The sequence below is a fragment of the Apus apus genome, chromosome 19, assembly GCF_020740795.1.
Source record: "Apus apus isolate bApuApu2 chromosome 19, bApuApu2.pri.cur, whole genome shotgun sequence".
NCBI classification, from domain to species: domain Eukaryota; kingdom Metazoa; phylum Chordata; class Aves; order Apodiformes; family Apodidae; genus Apus; species Apus apus.
Window position 1 is genome coordinate 3,643,753 of NC_067300.1, and position 22,902 is coordinate 3,666,654.

The 22,902-nt window shown below is 49.9% G+C and overlaps 1 protein-coding gene across 2 annotated transcripts in view; it reads right to left on the minus strand.

Annotated features, from left to right (window-relative positions):
- Positions 1 to 22,902, minus strand: part of ASTN2 (astrotactin 2) — a 332,514-nt gene that overhangs the window by 8,964 nt on the left and 300,648 nt on the right. For both annotated transcript variants that reach the window (XM_051636914.1, XM_051636915.1), the window contains one exon: positions 633 to 733. In XM_051636914.1, the coding sequence (XP_051492874.1) occupies positions 633 to 733 (101 nt within the window). The remainder of the gene's footprint in view (positions 1 to 632; positions 734 to 22,902) is intronic.

Sequence of the window (22,902 nt, forward strand, 5' to 3'; positions counted from 1 at the left end):
ATTAATAACATGGAACAAAGCATTCATCAAAACTTCCTCTTTTTCAAAATAGAAAGCAAACAAGGAAGAAAGCAGGCAACCTGCCTTTCACTTAGAGGAATCTTTTGAAACTTGAAAGTAACCAAGTGTTCTGGGTCTAAAAACAAATGGGATCGTGTTTCAAAATAGGAAAATGCAAATGTGCAAAAGTGGCTGGGCTTTTATAGGGTGTTTCCAAATGAAACCAGCTGCCACCTGCCTCCTTTGAAACACCCAAAGCCACCCGTGTCCCTGCCCTGGCCCAGCAAGGGCTGCCTCTCTTGCTTTCACAAGAAGAAATTGCTCCTTTTTCAGGGAATGTGTGGCAAACACCTTATCAGCTCCCACCACCCTGTATGGGGAAGGAAGCTGTGCCACAGGCCCATGGGAGCCACCAGCTGCCCAGCCCAGGGGACTTACCTATTGGGCACTCTTGCAATATGTCACACCCTCCCCCCCAGATAAATGTCCCTGTGCTCATGAGTGGATTTACACAAGTTTCACAGTGTGAGAGGAAGGACTGGAGGGGCTTGTAGGAGTAAAATGAACAAAGGGAAAGCAAAATTAGCAGGAAATGTCTTATGTTGTGGAAAATGAGGCACCTGAACACTGACCTTCTGCCTTGCTGTCATCCACCAGCGGGCAGGCTGTCCTCAGGGTGACAGTGCTCAGCTCTGAGTGTCTCCCTCGTGTATCCACAGCATACAGGGTAAATCTGGAAGGCAGGAAGCAAAAGGAAAATAGAGTCTTTATCCCTCAGTCCCACACCACCACGTTGTTACGGGAACTTGCCTTCACAAAAGAAAGTGAAAATGTGGTCCAGGCTCATATCACTCAATTTTGGCATCTCAAGGAGATTTGAGATGATCTGGGGCTTAGAACAGGAGAGCAGCCAGGGAAAGGAGCCAGGGCCATGATGGGGACAGGCCAGCACGTCCCCACCTGCCGAGCTGCACTTCCTCTCCCCTCTTATCCCCTTGAGCCTCATGGGGTTGCACCCTGCTGCCAGGAGACTGCAAAAGGATGGAAACATCTCTGGGGCTGCTTCACCATGTGCCCATGTGAACATTATAGAGTTGTGGTGTTTGCAGGCTGGGCTTCTCTCCGGCCTTCCTGAGAGAGAAGCAGTAATTCCTGCCATAAGCGGGTTCTGTGCTGACAAGTGACAGCTCGTACACATCCTGTGAGCAGCCCTCGAGGTTGTTTTCTCCCTCATTTCCCCACCAGGGTGGGGTTTGTAAAAGGGTGGGAATGATAATTTCACACTTGAAGCTAATGGAGAGCATCTGACAGTAAAATACAGCTTTTGTGCCAGATGAAACGTTGAATAAACAGGCTGTGGCTGCATGGGACGTCCCAGGATGCCGAGCTCAGAGTCCTGGTCAGAGTATCAAAGCTCCAAAATGAGAATGCTTCTTAGCAGCAGGGGTGACAATCTTCCATCCACTCTCCCACAAGGCATCTGTTCAGATTTATTCACCCTGAGCCAGGCACAGAAACTTGAGCTGGCTTTGATAAAGTGCAGGAGCTGCCTCAAAGCCCTCAGAGGTCTGGGATGCCTGGCCGTGGGGTATCCAGCTCCCGAGAAGTAACACAACCCCCCCTCCTTATCCTAAGGTAAAGCCTAGCAGCTCCTGCAAGTGAGTGCAAAGAGCACCATAAAAGCTGCTGAAGCTTAAATGGGATTCAGACCATGAGGGATGTTTACTTAAGGAATGGTCCTAACTCCTCAACATCCTCAATGGGGGCAGAAGCAATGCCTCCTTTTTCTCACTGTACATATAAGTACCACCCCCACCCCCCTCACGCCCCCCGTGCACCCCACATGTGGCTGATAACAGCTGACATTTGCACAGTAGCAATTCCCAGCACAGGACATATTCTCTTCGAGCAATTAGCATTAGTTCCTTAACAATACTTGCTGTCTGAAAGGATGCCAGCAGGCTGACAAGGAACTCACTTGTGTGTAGGGGCCAGCTCCCATTTTCACAAAGCTGGGGCATGCCAGGGACGCACACGCTGAGCTCACCCAAGGAGATGCTATTTAATGCTTTGGCATTACATCATTTTCCTTCATTTACAAGGAATGTTGCTCAGAGTGGGAGCATCTCAGGAAGGGCATCCGCAACTGCAGCTTCACAAGAACCACACACAGGCTGTTCTCCCACTATAGTTAAGGGACAGCAACAGAGCAATAGGGTAATATCAAATTCAGGGCAGTCTCTCACTTCAGGGCTTTGCAGCCCATCCTGGAGGTGCCACTGTCCCTCCTCCTGCCTTCAGCAGGGTTCAAGGAGAGCAAGGAGTCTGCTGTGAGCAGGTCAGGCTGTGTCTCTGCAGCTTGGATCCCTCCTCTTCGGGTCCAGAAAGCAACCACAATAGGGGCACCCAGTGACAGGTGAGGGATCTTGCTCCCAGTGAGACCAGGGACTCCACAGCTGGAGATCTGGGCAGAGACACCAGGAATCCTGCTACCCATCCAGGTGCTCAGCAGTGGGCAAGGCTCTTCTGGCTCATCAGCACAGGCACAACAAACAGTAAGAGGGTTGATGAGCAGGTTATTGCTGCGACCTGATCTCCATCTCCACCCAGGGGTCATGTGCTTAGCCACAGTGCCTGTGGGGTTGTATTTTCTTTTTTAAATGTGTGAGAACAGCTAATGTGTAGCCTCTGCTGCCCTTAGCAGCTCAGGCAGGTCAGTTCCATTAGCTCTGAGGCAATTAGTGCCAGAGCACTTGCCTTGAAAAACGATGGACTTTCATGAAAACACAATTGTAATATTTGGCAATTAATGCCCACATCACCTGCTGCATCACCAGTGGGGTCAGGAGGGAGCAGCTCTGCTTGGCAGGGGTGTTAAAGCATCTCCACCCCTTTGGGTGATGTTAAAGACCCGTGTTAGCCCTTTGCAATTTTCCCCTCTGCCCAGCACACACAGAAACAAAGTCACTCAGCTGTCAAGAGCATTTGTACTGATCAGACCTGGGTTAAAAAACATGTATCAACAAGCCAGCCTTCCATTTCATCATTTTTTCAGATGATTAAAAAAAAAAAAAAAAAAAAATTTAAAAAAAATCAAAATATAAATGGAAAAATATCAGAATCTAAGTGATTTTGATCTGGTCTTTTTTTTTTTGTCTTTTTTTTTTTTTCTTTTTACTTTTTTTCCCTCACCTGAAAGCAATCTTCTTTCAGGGACCTTAGAGAAAAGGTTTTCATTGCCATTCACTTTTGGAATCAGCACCAATAAATGCAGCTCTGGTGGAAGCAGGCAGCCCCACGGTACACAGCCCTCAGCACCCCTCCAGCTCCTTCCAGAGAGTGATCTCAGGAGGTTTTAACATTAATTACAGTGCAAAAGATCACCCTGAAGCACAGCAGTATTAATAGCTCTGTTTTATCCATGGTAAACAGAGACATATGGGGTGAAGCACCACGCCTCAGAGATGCTCAGTGACATGAACAGTTTGGGAACTTGGGAGGTGATGGTTTCCAATCTTGTTCTCAGACCACCTGACCACCCAGCCTCTCTGTGGCAAAACCTTTTTATGGTCAGTTAATGGCCCCGTGCAGAGTGCTGGGCTTTCCTTTTTCCTTTGATTCCTGGAAACAGACAATTAAGAGAAAAGAGTGCAAAGACCTGTAGCTCAGTGTAAACCCAGCAATATCAGGCAGATCTTGCTTGCTACATCTCTGAGCAACCTCCAGCAGATGTAGGTGAGGAACTGCCAGCAGGGATGGGACCAGCCTGGAACACAATGTGGCCCAAAGAGAGCTGTGGGTGGGAGCAGAGGGACCACCACTGAACGGGAGGGATGGGAATGTCTGCATGGTAAATAAGGGGAAAAACAAAGTAAGCATGACAGAAGGAGGGCTGGAGTCCAGCTCTGCAAGGCTATATGGAGATCTTCCTGCCATCTTTAACATTTAACATACAGCATTTTGGACCAAAGACCACAGCAGGCAGCATAGAATCATAGAATCCTAGGGGTTGGAAGGGACCTCGAAAGATCATCTAGTCCAACCCCCCCTGCCAGAGCAGGGTCACCCAGAGTACATCACACAGGAAGGCGTCCAGGTGGGTTTTGAATGTCTCCAGTGAAGAAGACTCTACAACCTCTCTGGGCAGCCTGTTCCAGTGCTCTGTCACTCTCACAGTAAATTTTTTTTTCTGATATTCCCCTTAAACCTCCTGTGCTCCAGTTTGTATCCATTACTCCTTGTCCTATCACTGGTCATCACTGAAAAAAGCTTAACTCCATCTTCTTGACACTCACCCTTTATGTGTTTGTAAACATTGATGAGGTCACCTCTCAGTCTTCTTTTCTCCAAGCTAAAGAGACCCAGCTCTCTCAGCCTTTGCTCATAAGGAAGATGTTCCACTCCCTTAATCATCTCTGTGGCTCTGTGCTGGACTCTTTCAAGCAGTTCCCTGTCCTTCCTGAACTGAGGGGCCCAGAACTGGACACAATACTCCAGATGCGGCCTCACCAATGCAGAATAGAGGGGGAGGAGAACCTCTCTTGACCTACTAACCACACCCTTTCTAATGCACCCCAGGATGCCACTGGCCTTCTTAGCCACAAGGGCACAGCTCTAAAAGGCTACATGGAGATCTTCCTGCCATCTTTAACATTTAACATACAGCATTTTGGACCAAAGACCACAGCAGGCAGCATCCCCATCAATGATGAGGGAGCTGCACATGATTATGCCGACCCTGATCATTATTAAAAAAAAATAATTAAAAATAATGAGGCCAAAGAATGGTTCTGAGCATTTTGCCCAAGGCAGAGAGTCTCTGGGGTAATGTCAAAGCCAGAAATGAAAAGGTCCCAGACCCATACTCAGAGCATGAAACCATGTCAGACAACCTGGAATGCCATATGGTAGCTACGATCTGGCAGAGCCTCCTTCATAACCTGGAGGTGTTTTGTTGAGCAATAAACTTTCCCCATGATGTTTTCTCATGTTTTCCCTGTGCCTTCCAAAGGAGCTGGGGGCTACTCACTACTGTCTCACAGCTGATCCTCTTTTTCACCCATGCCTTCAGCAAGATCATACATGAACACTTGCTTCTCTAAAAATACTGAGATATATTTTGCCCAAAGAGGTTCCAAAGAGCATTTCACCACTGGAAGGACATATGTTCTTGGTAGAGATCAGCCCGTCCATGTCTGGAAATGCTGCAGCAAAACACACTGTATGAAGTCCTATAAAGTAATGATGCTTAAATGTTTACTACTAAATTCAAAACTATTGGGACCCAAAGGAAATTTGAGAGAGAGACAGAAAACAATTAACATGTGGCCTCATGAAATGTCAACACCTTCTTCATAGATACCCCACCCAAGGCTGGCTGAAGCCTGAATTTTATCACTAGTCTCAAGATGCTTTTTGAGGAAGGAAGAGAAAGCAGAGGGAGGTTTTAAGGTTTTGGTTCCTGGAATCCAATGGCTGTGGAAGACTGTCAGTTGTGTTTAAGAAAACATTAAAAAAATATAAAAATAGGTTTCTATCATTTCTCAATGCAGGGAAAAAAGAACCTAAAATATGAAATTCTAAAGGCATGAAACTGTGAGGCTGAGAAGGAAACCCTAGAGCATGTTATGTACAGAAAACAACATCAGCTCATGGTTTTTTAACTCCCTCTCATGATGTTCATGATGTTTGAGTGCTTTACTCATGATCCCCATTTGCGGGAAGGGAGATAAGGACTTCTGTGCTGACCTTCCTTAGCTGGGTGGCTGATTTCTTTCTATCCTACAGAGATAGCACAGGCATTTCTGTTCTGTCTTGGGTGCTGCTGAAGCCTTTGGGCTTGTGCAGCTGCTCAGTGAGATGCTGCACCACAAACAGGCTGCAGAGAAAAGGGTCTGATAAGGACTCCCATAAGCAGTCCTGCAGCTGCCAAGTCACTGGGTGCCTATGAGTAGGTTGCATCCCATAGCAAGGGCTGTGTGGTCAACCCAGGCTGTGTCCAGGGGAGCCCTGCACCATGTCAATGGTGACAGGGCAGAGATGCTGCTCCAGAGTCCAGCGTCTCATGCTTTCCAAAGTGGTGCAATCGCAGATGCTCTTGCCAGTAGGGCTTGGCTTGAGCTTGGCTGATAAGCCTGAGCTTGGCACCTTGTTTCTGCAGCTATGAGACTATTTTGCCACCAGTTCCAGAAGTTCAGGGTAGGACAGACCTGGCCAGTGTCACATGCCATGCAATGGATTCCCTCTCCCCTGGCAGCATGGGTACCACCACCCATGTGCTGACAACACAAATCCTGACCTGGCTGAGGTCACATCACCTGGATGTTATGTGCACAAACTGCTGTCACCTTCTGGCTGGTCACAGCTTCTCCATGCCTCCAACACAGCCCAGGGGCTCAGGGCTTACACGCAACCAGTGCTGCTGAGGCTGGCCCAGAATGCTGACACACACACACAGAGCACACCCTGCTTCACAAGCCCTTCTCACTGCCTGTTCCAGCCAAAAAAAAATTTGGAGGCCTCCGTTTAAAAGCTCTCAATGGACCAGCCCTTGGCAATGCCTGCTTCCCTACTCCTGGGGCCAGCCAGGCTTGAGCTGTGCCCAGGCTTAGGCACGTGCAGAGCAGAGCAGCCAGGAATGGTGCAACCAACACAGGTGGGTGTGAACACACTCCTCACACCCAGCACTGTGCACACCCTTGTGCTCGGGGGACACAGGAGCAAACACTGTCCTCTCCTGGTCTTTCAGGACCTTTAGCTCCCAGACACTGTCCCAGTCAGGGGAAGCTGAGAGTGTGTGTGTGTGTTTCTTGGTGCAAATACTCACAGCAGAGCATCAGGCTGGTGATGAGCAGCAGGCCTTCATCTCAGCATCTCCTGGCTCCTAAAAATGTTAACAAATCTGCAGGAACAGGTTCCCTGAAGGACTGTTCTTACAAGCTGGGGGAAAAACAGGGGTGCTGTGGGATGGAGCAGAACTATGGGTGTCCTACACCCAGCAGCATGCCATGGGGGGGGGTGGGGGGGTGGTCCATGGGGCACCCACCCCTGTGACCCACCATGGGCTCTTAAATCTCCTGCTGAGCCTCCTACTCACGGCCAGGGAGCAGGAGCAGGGCTTGCTTGCCAGCAGCAGACTGAGCAAGCACAGAAAAGGGTGTGTGTGCTTAGTGCAGGCAATCCCAATTCAGAAACCATTACAATTTCAAAAAAACAAAATCCAATAAAAAGCAGCCGATCCACACAAGCCACAGGAATGCAGCTTAGCTGATTAGTGACTGTGATTGAAACTAATTAAGAAAGGTAAATGAGAATAACCCCCCGGTCCCTGTGGCGAATACCAAGCAGACAATGAGCAGGGAGTGTTTTTTCAGAAGAAGAGGATTTCTTGGTCTGTTTGTTGGGCCCTGACTTGGGGCTGATTGCTCATGCCATGCCCATGTCCATGGTGATACAGTGAGGTGGGCCAGAACCCTGGTGTGGGGCTGACCAGGCTGCAGCCCTGCCAGAGCCCTGCCTGAGGTTTGGGCTAAGCTTCACAGGGCAGTGGACAGCTTTGTGCTCTGTCCCTGGGGCTGGCAGTGTCAAAAGCATTGCAGCAACAAAACTACTGTCAGGACACTCAAAGACTGGCAGGAATGAAGGGCAGGGCTGGGGACAAGGAGCTGGGCTGTGACCTCTGGCTGTGCTGGTGCAGAGAGGACAGTTGTGGAAGAGGAGTTTCTGAGCACCAGGGGAGGTGACACCAACCTTCTGTCACTGCCCAGCCAATTGCTGCTGATGTATCACACACAAAAGGATCAGCACCTGTTTTGCTCTGCCAGTGGATTGCAGCCTACACTGCAATAAGGAATAGTGCCATCTTGAAAAACACACCTTTTGGAAAGCTCTCCTCACAGATCCACCACTCAAGAAATTACCTTTTATAACTGGGTTTCTTTAAACCTTCTGTGACAGCTGACCCAGCTCCCCTTAGTGTGATGGAGGAACAGGACACCAGCAGGGCTGATGCCACACCAGATGTAACTTTGCCACTTCATGCATCCATGAGCCTGTCAGTAAACAGTTCTTACAATTCACAGCAAATGCTGTGAAACTAATCACCATCCTTCAACACAAGCCTCTCAACAATGCCAGACCACAGTTGTCAGCTAAGTAAAGGTACCTGCCACAAGGTGCTTCAGGTGTCTGATGCCTTCTGAAGTGTACAAAGCAGTGACCATCGAATCCTCCAGGCTGGAGGAAGAGCACAGGTTGCTCTGCAGAGTAAAAAACCTCTTATTGGGGAGACCTGATTTCTGAGACAGTGAGGGCAGGTGAAGCAGTTGTGGGGCTGAGGGCAGGCTGGCACAGCCATGGGGCAATCTCTGCTCTATGGCAACCCTGGCAAAGTCACCCAGGGTTACCCACACTGCAAGGTTACCCTCAGGTGCAGCTGGTGCCACGTACATGCTCAAAACCATTGACTTGAGAGTGTGTATTTCTCATGGGAGCTGCCAGGGAAGGAGGACAGAGCCACTTAACGTGGTGGCATTATAGGGGTGCAGTGTGTGACAGTGCCACCTTAGTGTCACAGCATTCCCTCACTGTGGAAGGCCACCTCATAGAGGAGTTTTGCAGCACCCACTGCACATACTGTAAATACCACAGCTGCCACACACCCCTGCACAACAAGAGACAGAAACTAAAGCAGTATCAGATGCCTTCTTACCTGGCACTCCGATATATCTGAAGCAGTGTCTGCTGTCCCCTGGTAGCTGGGTGGCACTGGAGAGATGACAAGATGGAAGAGAGGCTTGTAGGACACTGCTGAGTGTGTCTATACACTAGGTTGATCCCCAGGTATCACAAACAAGGTAACTCAGCTAGATTCCTACCAGCTTGACAGCTGATGGGACAGTGTTATTCTATGACCTTTGGCACCGGGTCAGCTCACCGTGCTGCTCCAGGCCTCCTAGGCTTGCCCTCTCTCTCTAAACTACAAGGCCATGAAGCCAAAACTTGCAGCAGGCAAGGTGTGAGCCTTAGTGCCCCCAACTGCCCCCCTGCACACCCAGCAGACACTGCATGTCTGAGCCAAGCTACAAAGCAGACTGACTCAGCTCTCACTCCTTACACACTTCATCAACCTCTTTGTGTTTCAGAGCCTTGTCAAACAAGACCGAAAGAAAGGATGAAAAAAGATGAAAAAGGAAATAAATCAATTAATAAAACACCCTGACCATTTCTTGTACTGCCTAGATCCATTGCATCACTTCTAGAGCAATCCCTGGTAGGACATTCATCCTCCCACCCTCAGCTGCAACTTCTCAATTTCCCAAGATTTCCCTTGAAACCCCACCAGCACAGTGGTTCCCAGTACCTCCATGGCTGTGAAAGAGGGCCTTGATACACAGGCCACCTTCTGTTCCCTAGAGCCCCGCTCCTGAATGATACCTGTGTTGGAGGGCCAAGATCCCACAAGGAACTCCTTTGCCAGCCGGACACCTTGCAAGCAGCAGTGCCAAGATTGCCTTCAGCAAAAATGTGTTTCACTGGAAAGGAGGGAAAAATGCCAGCTGGTCTCAGCAGGGCCATGGTTTCACCCAGAGGGTCTGTGCAGCCCTACCAGCCTTTTCATCCCGAGGATGTCTTCACCATCCTGGGGCTGAGGGCAACAGCAGTGACCCCTCTGCCCCATTGCCCTTTTCTCTGTCTTACAAATTTCCTCCTTTATCACCCCCACTCCTTGTAACCACTGGCAAAGAGCAGATAATTATGCCCTCATCCCTCACCCTTGGCAAGGTTTCTATTTCCCTGGTGTGTGGCTCAGACTCAGAGCAGGTCCTTTCAGGAGCAGTTTTCCTGATGAAGCTTCTCTGGAGGGAGAGGCCACTGCACAAAGTTGCAGAGATGAGATGTGGAAGAGAGAACAGGTCCTTGGCATGGCAGGAGGACAACATGCCCAAAAAAGCTGCCCTGACATCAGATAACATTAACACAGCCTGTGTTTCAACCCCAAAGCTTATGTCCTCGACTTACTCCAAGAAGTCTTGGTCTTTTATTAGCTTGAAGATGTCCATCAGCCCCTCAGGGTGTCCCACAGGGATAGTTCCTGAACTCTGGAAACAGGACGATAGCAGAAAAAGCAGGATCACTGTGGAATTAACAGCTTTGGGGAGGAGGAATAGAGGGTGTTCAGGGTCCATATTTCTTGGCAGTTGTGTCCTTGCTTTCATCCTGCTGGCTGTGATGTTGAAGAGTCACAGATGTGCTTAGAGAGGCAAAGCAGCAAGAACTGGGCTAGCTCTTTGCAATCTCCAATGCCTGTCTCAGGGCCTGGGGCAAGGGGGTTCCCTTCTGCCTGGCAAGGCCAGAGAAGATCCCAGGTCACCCAGGATGTGAATCCTAAAGTGCTTTGGTGCAGTTAAGAACCAGATGGAGGTGGTGCTTTTGTCTCTAGAGAAGCAAAAGCAGCTTGTATCAATCCATCAAGCACCAGAGTCCCTGCTCTGCTGGGGCTCACCGGGAGATCCCAAACAAAGCCCTTGGACAAAGGTCAAATGAGTTGCCTCCCACTCCCCATGCTGCTGGAACAATCCCCCCACGCCATGGCTCAGACTGGTGCCAGAGGCTGCAAACCACAGGGGCTTGTCCTGCCCCAGCTGTAGGGTGTCAGCAAGAGCTGGTGATGGATCAAGCTGTCTGGGAGCACCACAGTTAGGGAGGGCTTTTCCCAGACTCTGTGTCCCACATGTCCCTTAGGGGGGACATGCTTCAGCCTTCACACAGGCACCACAACACCCATCACTACCTCCAGCTCTCCACAGTCCTGTCTTCCCCCTCACCCCCAATCACTCCCAGGGTCAGGAGACACTCAGGCAGCACCCACACCCTCTGCAATACTTTCTGCTCTCCCCTTAGGTCTGGGGAGACAACCCTGCCCCTCTTCCCTCAGCCACAGCCACCCCAGAGCCTCCAGCCCCTGTGTTGAGGAATAAGTAGTTACTCTGAGGTTTTACTTCTCTTCTTCACACAGATCTATGGGTGGGTGGCTTTCAGCCTCATCTGAAAGCATTAGCCCTGCATGCTGGGTGGGCATCCCAAGAGACACATGGCTTTAGTGCCTTCCTTGGGCTACTCCTGGGATGGCTGCCACCGCCTCCTCCATGAAGAGACAGCAGGGCTGGGGAAGGCTGTGAGTGAAGGAAACAAGAAGGCTGCTCAGAAGGAGAGAGGGAATAAATCAAACTCTTCCTCCAGTTGTGCCAGGGAGAAAGGAGAGGAGCGAGGCTCTGGACCCCTGCAGTGAGCTCCACAATGGAAATGTTAACAGCTAACCATACCAGCCGTTCAACCTACCAACCCTCTGCAAAGCTTGGCCATTGCCTGCCCTGGGGAGATGGGGGGAGAGGAAGGTTGTGACCCTTGGCAAATTGGGAAACGTTCGCCCCTCCCAACCTCATAGTCACTCTAAACAAGAACCAGACACCACAGTTTGCTACCCCAGGAGAACCCCTTGGTAGGGCTTGTTCTCATCCTCCTGGGGGCTTGGCTTCCATCTGGGCTGCTGGTTGAAATCCAGCCCAGGCTGGTAGCGACTTCAAAAGACAGTCCCATCTGAGAACTAGTGGGTGGTCCACGTCAAATGAGTGGATGGCTGACTGTTCTTATATAAGCCAGCACAATAGGGCCTCCTGCTCGACAGCCTCCAAAGAAAGGAGAAGTGCTGCATCCACTGCGAGGAGCTGGGCCTCTGCTTGGCCCCCAGGGTGGTCCCTCTGGTGCAGGGTAGGTCACCTTAGTAGGGCAGCATGAGGAGACGGGCATGCCACTCTATGAGCAGAGGGTGTCTGTCTCTCTCTCCATCTATATATCTCTGCTGGGTTTGTCCCCAGCCCCCTTGGCCAGCCCCAGCTTCACCCTCCGCTGAAACAAAGCGCAACAAAGCGCAGCAACAATAACCGCACACAAGGGAAGGGCTGGGAGGAGGGGGACGGCTCCGCTGGCTGCGCTCACACTGTCCCGGGCAGGATCCAAGTGTGCCAGCCTCTGAGAGGCAGAAATCCACACCCTGCGCTGGGCTGTGGCAAGGGATGTCCATGGGTCCCTGCACCAGCCAGCGGGGGAGGACGGTGGCACAGCAGGGATGGCGTGTGCAAGCAAGCCCTGGCAGAAGGATGCCAGCCAGGTCTGTGGTCCCACTACCCACTCACACTACACCCTGAGGCCCCCGAATGGAGGGGGGACGGGGCGAGGGGCTGGCAGAGAGAAGGAGATTCTCCCAGCTCTGGCAGGCAGACAGGGAGGCCGGTGGGTAGGACAAGGGGGGAACCCGAAATGAATAATAAAAACAAAATCCCAGTAAGCACATTAGAATTCGTTTGAAGTGCAGAGGAGCTTTCAGGCAGGGTTATGTACATCTCCCAGCCCGGCGTGATTTACACATTCCTTGCAAGCAAAAGAATCTTCCCTGATTTGAAGTAAAACAGATGTTTTGGGTTTTTCTTTGTCCCCCCCTCCCCACCCCCTTTAAATCATTTCTCTATTGAAATGATGGCTATACAGCCAACCAGCCTGGAGTGAGAGCCCTGCTACCCCAGCAGGCCTCAGCCAGGATGGAGACCTGCTGCCCTGCATTTCCAGAGAACATCTTGGCTTTGTGGTGGCCATGCTTCTGAGCGTCCAGAGCCCTGCCCAGCCACAGATTCTGCTCTGGGGGCATCTCTCTGGTTAATTCCCTTGCTTTTCCCTCTTCATGGAAGGACTGCAACTCCTAGCAGTTTTTCCTCCTCTGCAGCTAGTGCTAACACACAGATCCTACATCCCTACTGCACCAGCCCAGCTCCAGGAGACCTTCTAACCTCCACTCTACAAATCCAGCAGACTCGTGTTTGCTGGTGGGACCTGTACTTGCTCCTATACACCTCACCCCAGTCATGGTCTACCCTGGCAGTGTCCACTGAGAAGGGCAGCCTGGCTGATGCAGACACACACCAAGTGAAAACAACCCAGCACAGGGGACAGTGTTGGGCAGGCAGGCTGGAGCTGTGACTAGCTCCTGGTTTTGAGCACAATGTGATCTCAGCCAAGTTACTTTGCTCCTATTTTTGTCCCAAGTTTTTCACCCAGGAAAGTCATTTGCGGAAGGAACTTCCTTCTCCCAGAGGGATGCACAGCACCGAGAGCAGCAGGAGCTTCTGCATGCTTGTTGATGCTTCAAACTACCAGCATAGCCATGCCCTTGAGTTTACACTCAGAATAATAACTCATGGCCAGTAGCAAATCCATCCAGCTCCCCCATCTCTCTTTTCTTTAACTTTTTTTAAAAAAATCTTTTAAGCCCTGTTGTTATTTCTCAGTACTTCGTTGGTGGCAGGGTGGGAAGGGTTTTTGTAACACATTCATGTACCATTGGGACTCACTCCCATTCCCGTCTGGTACAAGAGATTGCACAAGAGAGAGAGACAAACAGAGATGAGGAAATGTGTGTTTATGAGAGGCAGCACTGTCATCGTGAGCAAGGAACCCCCTGCAAGAGCTGGCCTGGGAGCCAGTGCAGAGTTTCCATTCTCTCCTAGCACTCCATTCATGCCTCGTTTCATACCTCCCCAGAGGCTCCAGGACTGGCTGTGCTCCCGCTGCACAGAGCAGGATTGCACCCCTCATGTGCTGCCTTCCCTGATACTGGTTGTTTTGAGGGAAAGAGAGAGACATCGTTGTCTCATAAAGATAATGAATTGGGAAAGACTAATGCCCTTTGCTGTTTGCATGTGCTCCTTGTTGTCCTACACTGGCAGTAGAAAGCATCTTCCCTCCTGCATTGCCCAGTACCTTTCCCCTGCCCACTTCACCTCTGCCTGCTCCCCTCATACTCCCCTGCTGCCCACCCTCATGGGGCTCCTTGTTCAGGCCTGCTGTGGAGGCATGAATGGGCCTACCCAGCTCAGGGTGCTGTGGTCACTGTGATGAGTATCCACCTGACCCAGTCAGGAACCCTCCGTATGATCCAAACCACATTGCTGCCTGATAGGACACAGCCACAGGGCAATGACCTTCACTGCAGTGGTCTGGAGGAGCAAGGGATCCTGTATCACTGCTATTACTGATTCAAGATCCTATATAACTTGCAGTTGACACAGAGAGGGTCTCATCCCTTGCTATTCCTTCCCCAGGACAGTCCCAGTCACACCTCACCCCAGACAGCTCCACTCGGGTGACAATTACTTCTGCCCACAAGGAACAGCAGTGGTTGATCCCTGCACTCCCTTGTGCTGCAGAGCTCCCAGATGGGGCTGGGGTCCCTCCACAAACAGGTGGGGCATTAATAAAGCTGAAAGTAATTGCCCATGCACACACACTGCAACCCTCTGGGGTCCCTCTCCCTCCTGCTCCTGCAAGCCCCCTGCCTTCTCCCCCTCTTCTCCACACACCTCAACTTCATTATCTCTGATCTTGAGCTGCCTATTACACGCTTTTTGCCAACATAAATATTTAATCCCGGCGCGTTGCACAGAAAGGCCCTTGTGGAGTTAAAACTTGAACTCATGTTTCCACTTGGAAAACAATTCAGCGTGTGGCAGCAGGTACGAGCCAGGGACAGAGCCGAAAGCTGGAGGTGGCCTGCAAGAGCTCAGGGGCTGTGTGGGGTGACACAGGTGGGCTCCATGCCATGAGGTGGGCTTCAAGCCATGGGGTGGGCTGCTGCAGCAGGGATCAGGCAGGTTAGTGCAGATGATGGGAGAGCCACAGGGATATCACTGAAAGCTGCTGGCTGGGCAGCAAGGTATGGGGTACAGGGCCAAAGGGAACAGGAGATGCAGCATTTCCTGGGCTGCAGCAGTATTTAGGATATTCTGTTCTCTGTAGTGGCCCTGGAGGAAAGCCCCATGTAAAGAGTTTGCCTCATCTGCCAGAGCACGGGGCTAACCAGCCACATGATCCTACACAGCTCCATGCGTGACGTATCCTCATCCAGAACTCAAAATGCATCTGCCCACACAGAGGTTATTTGGAGCAGGATCTTGCCATGATTTCACCTCAGACACGTTATGGGATAAGGGTTATGGGATGGAGGATTTATGGAGCTACTGGATGCACTAAGGTACATATTCCTGCTGCTAGTATGGGAAACCAGCAAAACAAGGTGTCCCCGACCCCCGAGAACCAAACCAATGAACAGTATGGACAAACATGCACAGCAGACCTCATCCATGCAGCTCCAAGCACTCAGGTCCAGCCCTGATGAACAGCAGCACCCATAGGGATGAAGCACCACAAACTGTACTCAAACCCTAGTACAGCTCCCAGACCCAGAGGGGAGAAGCACAAGAGGCAGAGAGGGTGACAGTGGCAGTGCTGATGCTCCCCAGAGGCAGCCTGTCACTTGAGTAAAGATATCACAGACCACAGCAGTGCTGCAAAGGTTGGATTTATAGGATCACCACAGGCAGCTTCAGGTCCCCATCAGTACCCTACATACTGCCCTGATAGGGATGAGGCCAGTTGGGCAGGTAGGAGAGAGGGTGGGGATGAGACAAGAGTCTTTGTTTCTGTCTTGGTCTACCTTATGGGCATGAAATAGCTTGAAATCCTTTCCCTTATCTCTGCCATGACATGTCAAAGGGCACTGAAGAAGCACTTTGGTTAAGGGTACTTCTTCTGAGAGGTTCCCCAGCAGCCTGGAGTGGGTGTCCCAGAGACCAAGATGCACACTCCAGCATCCTCCCTCCCCCTACATGAGGAAATGACACTGGCACGTGTAGAGCTTCCAATAAACAGGATACATACTTCCCACACACCCTGCCACAGAAAAACTGGAAGACTGAGCTGTTGCAATGACACAAACCAGACAAAAGTGTCCCAGTCCAGCAGCAGGCCCTTCTGTTTGGGGTTGTGCAATGAGGTTCAGAGCTGAGACTATTTCCATAACTGTGGGATGGTGGAAGATGCTCAGAAGGAAGGAGAAAGCAATGCCAGGGGCTGGAGCACTCCAGACATAGCTCAGGTTGCTGCTTCTGTGCACTGCCTTGTGGCTTGCCCAGCAGAAATCGAGAGCAGAAAAGATGGAATAAAAGTATCAGGTCTGATTCAGGGGTATGAGAGTCCAGAGCTGAGTCAAGGTGAGCACGCAAGCCCACCTCGTGGGCTCGTGGCCCCAGGTGTCTGGGCAAACACCTGCCAGCAATCCAGCACCAAACTCTCACAATCCAGGCTCCCTTCACACCCCTTCATGCCAGGGCAGTGGGTCTCCACACCCAGCTCCACCAGCTGTGAAGCCAGGACCCTGCCCTACCACCACCTCATCCATCATCCCTTGAACAAAAACCAACCCTTGCTCCCTACTTTTTTTTTTTTTTTTTTTAGAAACACCTAAATTATGACATAAGCTTTGGCTGCAAGGTTTTTCAGTGAAAGCCAGGGTATTTTCTTTCCCCTTTTCATAACAGAAACCATATTGCCATATAATCAAATTTATCTCACTCCTGATGAAGGAAGTGAGTGTGTGTGTGTGTGACGTGACCAGGAGCAACAAGGGCATGTGTGCTGGGAGCAATCACTCTGAAAGTACTCCAAGCAAATACCCTTGGTAGTACAAGGTGGCATCAGACTGGGGAGACCAAGCAGAGACCAAGTGGGTCATAGGTCCAGCTGGGAGCACCACCCATGGCAAGTTCCACCTCACCACATAGATGCCACCTCTGCAACCAAGCAGCTACTTCTCTGCATTCTCTCCCATTTTACTATGCTGGTCTCCTCAGGAAGAAGCAGCTATTTTGAAATTCCCTGCTAACCCTGAGTGTCTCCATTTTACACTGACCTACTCTGGTGCAAACTCATCTGAAGCCCAAGGGAGCTGTAGCTCTGCTGGTGAAGCCTTGAAGATGATGGTCCCAAAATAGAGCTGCTTGAATTCACTGGTTACTTTTGCAAACAGAGGTTGTGCAGCAGGGGCTTGGCCACCTAAGCACTAAAATAACTTGAGACAGGCAATGAGGGCTGTGAAGCTGAGGGATTTCAGGACATACAACTGAAAAAAAGGTCCCAAAATGTGGGCACTCCTAACAAGCCCACTTTTAAGCAAGAGAGCTAAGCAGCAGCAGTTGCAGCAGAGAAATTGCAGGCCATGCCCTGCCACACTTCTGCTCCATCATCCAAAGCCAAAGCTGCCTGAGGTCAAGGGGAGCAACACCTCCCTTCCACACCACTGAACATGGGACCAGCACAGAAAAGCCCAGGTGCACTCGGTAGCCTCAAACCAGGAAAACACAAGCAAACTTCTTTTTCAGTGGGGAAATAATCCCCAAACCCAAAGAATAAGTTAAAGGTCGCTCAAGTCCTACAGGAAAGCAGCTGAGTTCAGCAACTGCCTGTGCAGGGGCTCTGTCACCCAGGCAGCTCCCCCAGGACAAACCCCCTGCAGCTGGGAAACAGCCTTGTCCTGGGACCTTGAGGGGGAGAAAGGGTGGCAGAGCTCAAGAGCTCACTGTGTGCTGATAAAACCCACTGTGGCACAAGCAGGAGGTGGGTGCTTACAGATGTAATGTTCTGCACAAGCCAAAGATTAAAGGAGAAATGTATTTTTTTAAGCAAATAGCAAAAAAAAAAATTAAAAATTAAGATAACAAAGTGTTCTCTGAGAGACGAAGCGGGTGAGAGAGTCTCTGTGCTGTTGTTAAAAGACAAGGATGGGAGGGGGTGTGCTGCTGGTGTCCTTTGGAAAAATGATACAAAATAAATGTTTAACATTTTGAATGGACTTCCAGGCCATAAAAGAGATACACACATATTGCTGGGTTGAGTTGGGACAGATCTGGTATGTACCAGCATCCAAACATTGCCTCTAGAGTGTTGGGGAAAAGATGGGCAGGTAGGATTAGCTCATGACTTGTCTTTTCTTTGGGAGGATCAGCATCACCTTTTTGGCCCAGTATCTCCAGCTTTTGGGCCCTGAGGTTCCATCCAGAGTCCATCTGAACTGATTTACTTCCCAGGCTGGGGGTATGGCTTGAGCTTCAGCTAAGACCTGTGGGTGCACTAGTGTCTGAACACTTTGTCACATCCTTCCTGGGTGTGGGATACAGCTGAGCTGCTTTTGGCTACTCCATAAGGTTAGAATTAGCCTGCTAAAACTTGAATTGTCTGCAAATATCAGGTCGAGCTGCTGCTCGGTGCAGGGAAGCAGTCAAAGGGGGAGACAAAAACTTCCCATCCAAACATCAAAGCACTGACTGGCAATGTATGAACCCACACAAGGCAAATCTGACCATCATTTTACAGAGACAAAGTCTGGGGTGCACAAGAGCCACCCAGCTACAAAACAATGCATGGTGAAGGAGAAATCATCCTAGTGGAGACCTGAACAGGAGAAACATCACCAGCACCATAGCACATAAGGCACCAGCTTCAATCCTACTGCAGACCAGCCCTGCCAGGCTGCCTCTGGCTTGGGCTGCCTTGTAGCCAGCCTGCTTGGACCACTCTGCCTCATGCTTGCCCATGATCTAAATTCCAGGATCAACAAGGTCAGAGCTTTGTTTTGGGCTGTGTGCATCTTAGCTGGAGCTACAGACATGAGGTAACACTGCCTCTTGGTGACAAAGCCCTGGTGCTGTCCTCAGCAAAGCATGCCAGCATTGCTCCAGCTCCACACCTGGGAAAGAGACGTGGTGGTAGGAGCTTCATCAGTGCTCTGGGAAGGTCCAGCTGGCAGTGGCATCGTTTGCTGTCTCTAGTGCTGTGCAAAAAAAAGTAATTTTGCTGCCAGATTGGCTTTTCCGGGGAAAAAAAAAACAAAACACCAGCATGCTGAGAACAAGAGGGGAGAGTGTGAGACACAAAACCAGCCAGCAGTGTTTTCAAGGGCGTGCTAGGGCTTGCTTGATGTGACCTCTCAGGTACCCGGGTCCCAGACTGCATGAGGACATTAGGAAGAAGAGACCATGTTTGTTGTGCCAAAGGCTTTGCTTAATCCTCTGCCCAAAAAAACCAATTCTCTTAAGTGTTTTTCTGAAGTGGAGCTTATAAGTGTGAGCAAGAGCACCCCTTGACTGTGCTAAGCTCCAGCCCACTGAAGAGCTTCTGGCATGTGACATCACCTCTCACTGCCTCTGTTTTCCTAGTTATGACATGGCCAAAAAGAACAAAAACATTTGTCCTTCTCCTGACCCATTTCTCCCCTACAAGATAAAAGAAACACCCACTCCAAGCAGTGAATTCCCTGCATCCTGGAAGCAGTGAGGGTTCATACCCCATTGTAAAAATCATATCAGCATGGCCCTCAGTTGTCCAGTCTTTATGGAAAAGGTGCTCTACATCATGGAGAACTGATAAGCAAAACAAATGACTCCCACCCTGCAGCACAAGGCCAGCAACATCTGTGTGGATATTTCTGTCACACCTCTTGAGCTCACTCTCCCATTGCTCAATGAGATAAGACTTGGAGGGACCTACGTACTGGCATTAGGTTTCTATACACTCAGAAAGAACACTTTCCAAGTCTGTAACTGGAAAAGACTGGTGACAGGGAGTTAGTGACGGGAAAACATGGAATTGCAAAGGTCCATTAGTCTACCAACAGATGGAGGCCAAACTCCTCCTCTCCACCCCATTACAATTTCTAGGAAGAATCCTATATCCACACACTTCTTCATCTGCAATACCCTACACAACAAGCTGTTCATGCCTCTTCCTCCTCTGTCCTCCACTGCCAACCTTCTTCCAGCCACCCCCAGAGGAGCAATGCAAGTGGGACTAGATCCAGCCAGGTTTGGGGCTCGGATGTGGGGAGTGTTTATAACAAAAGCACCCAGAATGCTATTTCAATCTGGACACCCTGAGGAAAGGATGGGGAGGAGTCAGCCATGGGACACAACAAAGGCTGTTCTGTTTCTCTTTGTGGCGTGAGGTATGAATAGAAGCAGAGATTTAGGGAGGATAACATAGTCTTTCCAGAGAAAAGGAGGGAGATGCTCATATGCTTGGCAGGCACTAAGGAAAGAAGGTTTCTCTGAGGTCAGTGGAAAGGCACCTCCTGACTCCAGATCTGTCCCTAGTGGCTGAATATTGGTGGCAGAGACAGACTTGGAGGATTCAGGCACAAATCTAAGTTTTAGAAGGGCAATGGCAAATGGCTGGTATGGCAATCTTGCAGCAGCAGCTGAAGGCTCTGATCAGTCACTCAGGCTAAGCTGTACTCAAAGTCAGCAAGACACAATTTGTAGCCTGAGCTTATAAAGAAGACAGACAAATAGATGAAGATGAAAGTGAGACAAAGGGATTTGCTTACACCACTCAGCATAGCAAACAGAGAAGTTGTGAAGAGCCTCCAGTACCTTGACTAGCCATCGAGAAAGCATGAATGGTTTTTCCATGGCTTCTAGATGTGTGGTCTCTTAATGTTGGAAACTTCAACAGCAGCCCAACCTTCCACCATGCACACAACTTCATTAACATCAGCAGAAAGAGAGAATATCTCCTTCCTCTACTGAGCTCCTGATTGTCCTATACAAACTATCTTTCAAGGGGTCAACCCATCCTCACTGTAGTGATCTGCACATATCCTAGATGGGACCAGACAGCTTCGTGCTGGACTTACTTCAGCAAAAACGTATCCAAGCCAGCATTTGGGTAGCTTGGTTCTGAAGCAATCCTAAACTGTTGAGGAAGGACAAGCACAGATCTGGGATTTAGCAAACACTTGTTCAACTCCTGACTTGCCTTGTTTGAGCTTCCGCAAGCCGGGAATGCCTGAGCAGACACTACAGCCACACACCACTCGGCTTCAGGAAGCTGGAGAGCATGTGGAATAGAAGAGGTGGATTCAGTGAAGCAGCACAGCTCCTGTGCACACAGGGGACTCAGCCAAGGGCTGAAACAGATGTGTTTTAACCCATGCCACTGAGCTATTTGGGATCTGTCTCGGATTGCTCCAGCACTCCTTCACGTGTCTTCCTGACAGAAGACCAACAATAACAATTAGCATCACATAAGGAGCAGCAGACTGCTGCCAGCATTAGCACACTCTTGAGCACCAAGGGTTTCCATTCCACTTTTCATCCCAGCTCTGCATAAGGCAGAGGTCAGTCAACATTAATCAGCCTTGTTCTGGGCCAGCTCCTTTAGCACACTGAGCTTGCTTAACTACAATCACTACCACGGGTTCCCCCTACTCAGCACCTTTGCCTCAGGCCTTCAGCTCACCAAAATCAAGCATGTTCAGTGTCAGCCAGTGTAGGATGAGAGAGACTAAGCCTGGCCAAGCTGGAGATGGCCTCCAGACCCTACAGGAGATGAGGCTGGCCAGAGAGGTCTTGGTGAGTATTTGCTGCAGATGGGACCCTTGTGTTGTTATTCTGAAGTCTGTCTGAGTCCTCTTCTATTCTCATCTTCATTCCTTAGGAAGGGGTTTCCACCTCTCCAACGCTCCTGAAACACACTCCACCAGAGCCTGTGGGTTGGTTCAGGATCACCCTGGGGAAACCCTGTCTGAGCCAGCAAAGGGAATGCAAATGTGAGACTTCTGCTCAGAACATGAACACACTCCAAGGAAAGGCTCTGGAAGGGATCCTGATGACTTCCATATTATTTCCAGTAAATTTTGTGCTGAGTCTTGGCACAAACACCGGAAATGAATAGGCTAGGTCAGGAATGTAAATAAAGTGAAACATTGGGATTTAATCTAATCTATAATTATACTATCTGTGGTGCAGGGAAGAAGTTGGTGTGTTTGGACTGCAGCTCCATTGAGGAGCTGGAGGGGGTTTTCATTTCCCTTTCCAAAATTTCCCTGTTTGGCTGAGGGATACTTGGTGTCTCCCAAGTTTCTGAACTGAACGTGCTGGGTTGGCAAAGCTGCTTTCCGGCAGCCGGTCAGGTACAGCTCAGCAAAGAGGCATCCCCAGGCACTCAAGGAATGATGGGGTAAGAAGTTGAGATGGATGAGCTTGTGAGATGGCTGAACTGGGCTGAAGGCTCAGGGAGGCTGCAGGATCCACAGGGGAAGCTCCTGTCTCTGCGGCAACAAGAGTGGTTTGGAAGGTGCTGAGCTATACGAGGGTCATAAGCAATGTAAGCTCAGTCCTCCAGGCTGTGTTTGACCTCTGAGACAAGCCAGAGATCTTTGTCTTGACTGGTTTTTGGTGCTTGCCACATCACCAGTTGCCTGTCATGACAGGATTCTCCCAAGCTCCCAAACCATCAGTCTGGCTGCCATTAACCATTGGTCCATGCAAGACAAGCACTTAACAGACACACAGACATCTCTCCCTCTGCCTTCCTCACCCCGTCCTTTTCCAGATCCAGCCAGCAGGAAACGTGACAGACTGCTCTAATCTAGCTGACCTTCGGGGGAGAATAATCCCCTCTCCTGTGATGCATTTTGCAAGAATTAGAATACTTTTGGTTTTTTAAGAGCATAAACCAAACTTGTCAGTCTTCAAGGACCATCCTCAGTGTCCTTGCATGACTGCATATGAACACATTGACAAGACTGCAGCACCCATCCCCGCCAGAGGCACCCTTGTCTGACAGACCAGCAGGAGTATCCATCCATGTAGGACCACACATGGAGCACACAGATCTCTGTTGACATGAACTACTTTCCCTCTGAAACCCCTCATTGCAGGGACTAGCTCCTCAACCCCAAGGTACTATGGGCAGGGAAAAGGGCTGACAGGAAACATATTTTCACCAGACTGAAATTGCACAGGACAAAGAAATTAGTTCTCCTTTTGTTCATTTATGTTTTGAAATTATAGAAGTATCAAAAGCAGCAGAATCAATCAGACTTTGTTGATTTGTTTGCTTGTAGAGCATTTTTTGGTTTTGTTTTTCATATTCAAGCCCAGCTTTCATGTCAGGCTGGGAATACTCCAATGAAATGGTCAATAGCTGAGTGAAATTGCTGTAGGTACCACAGAAGAA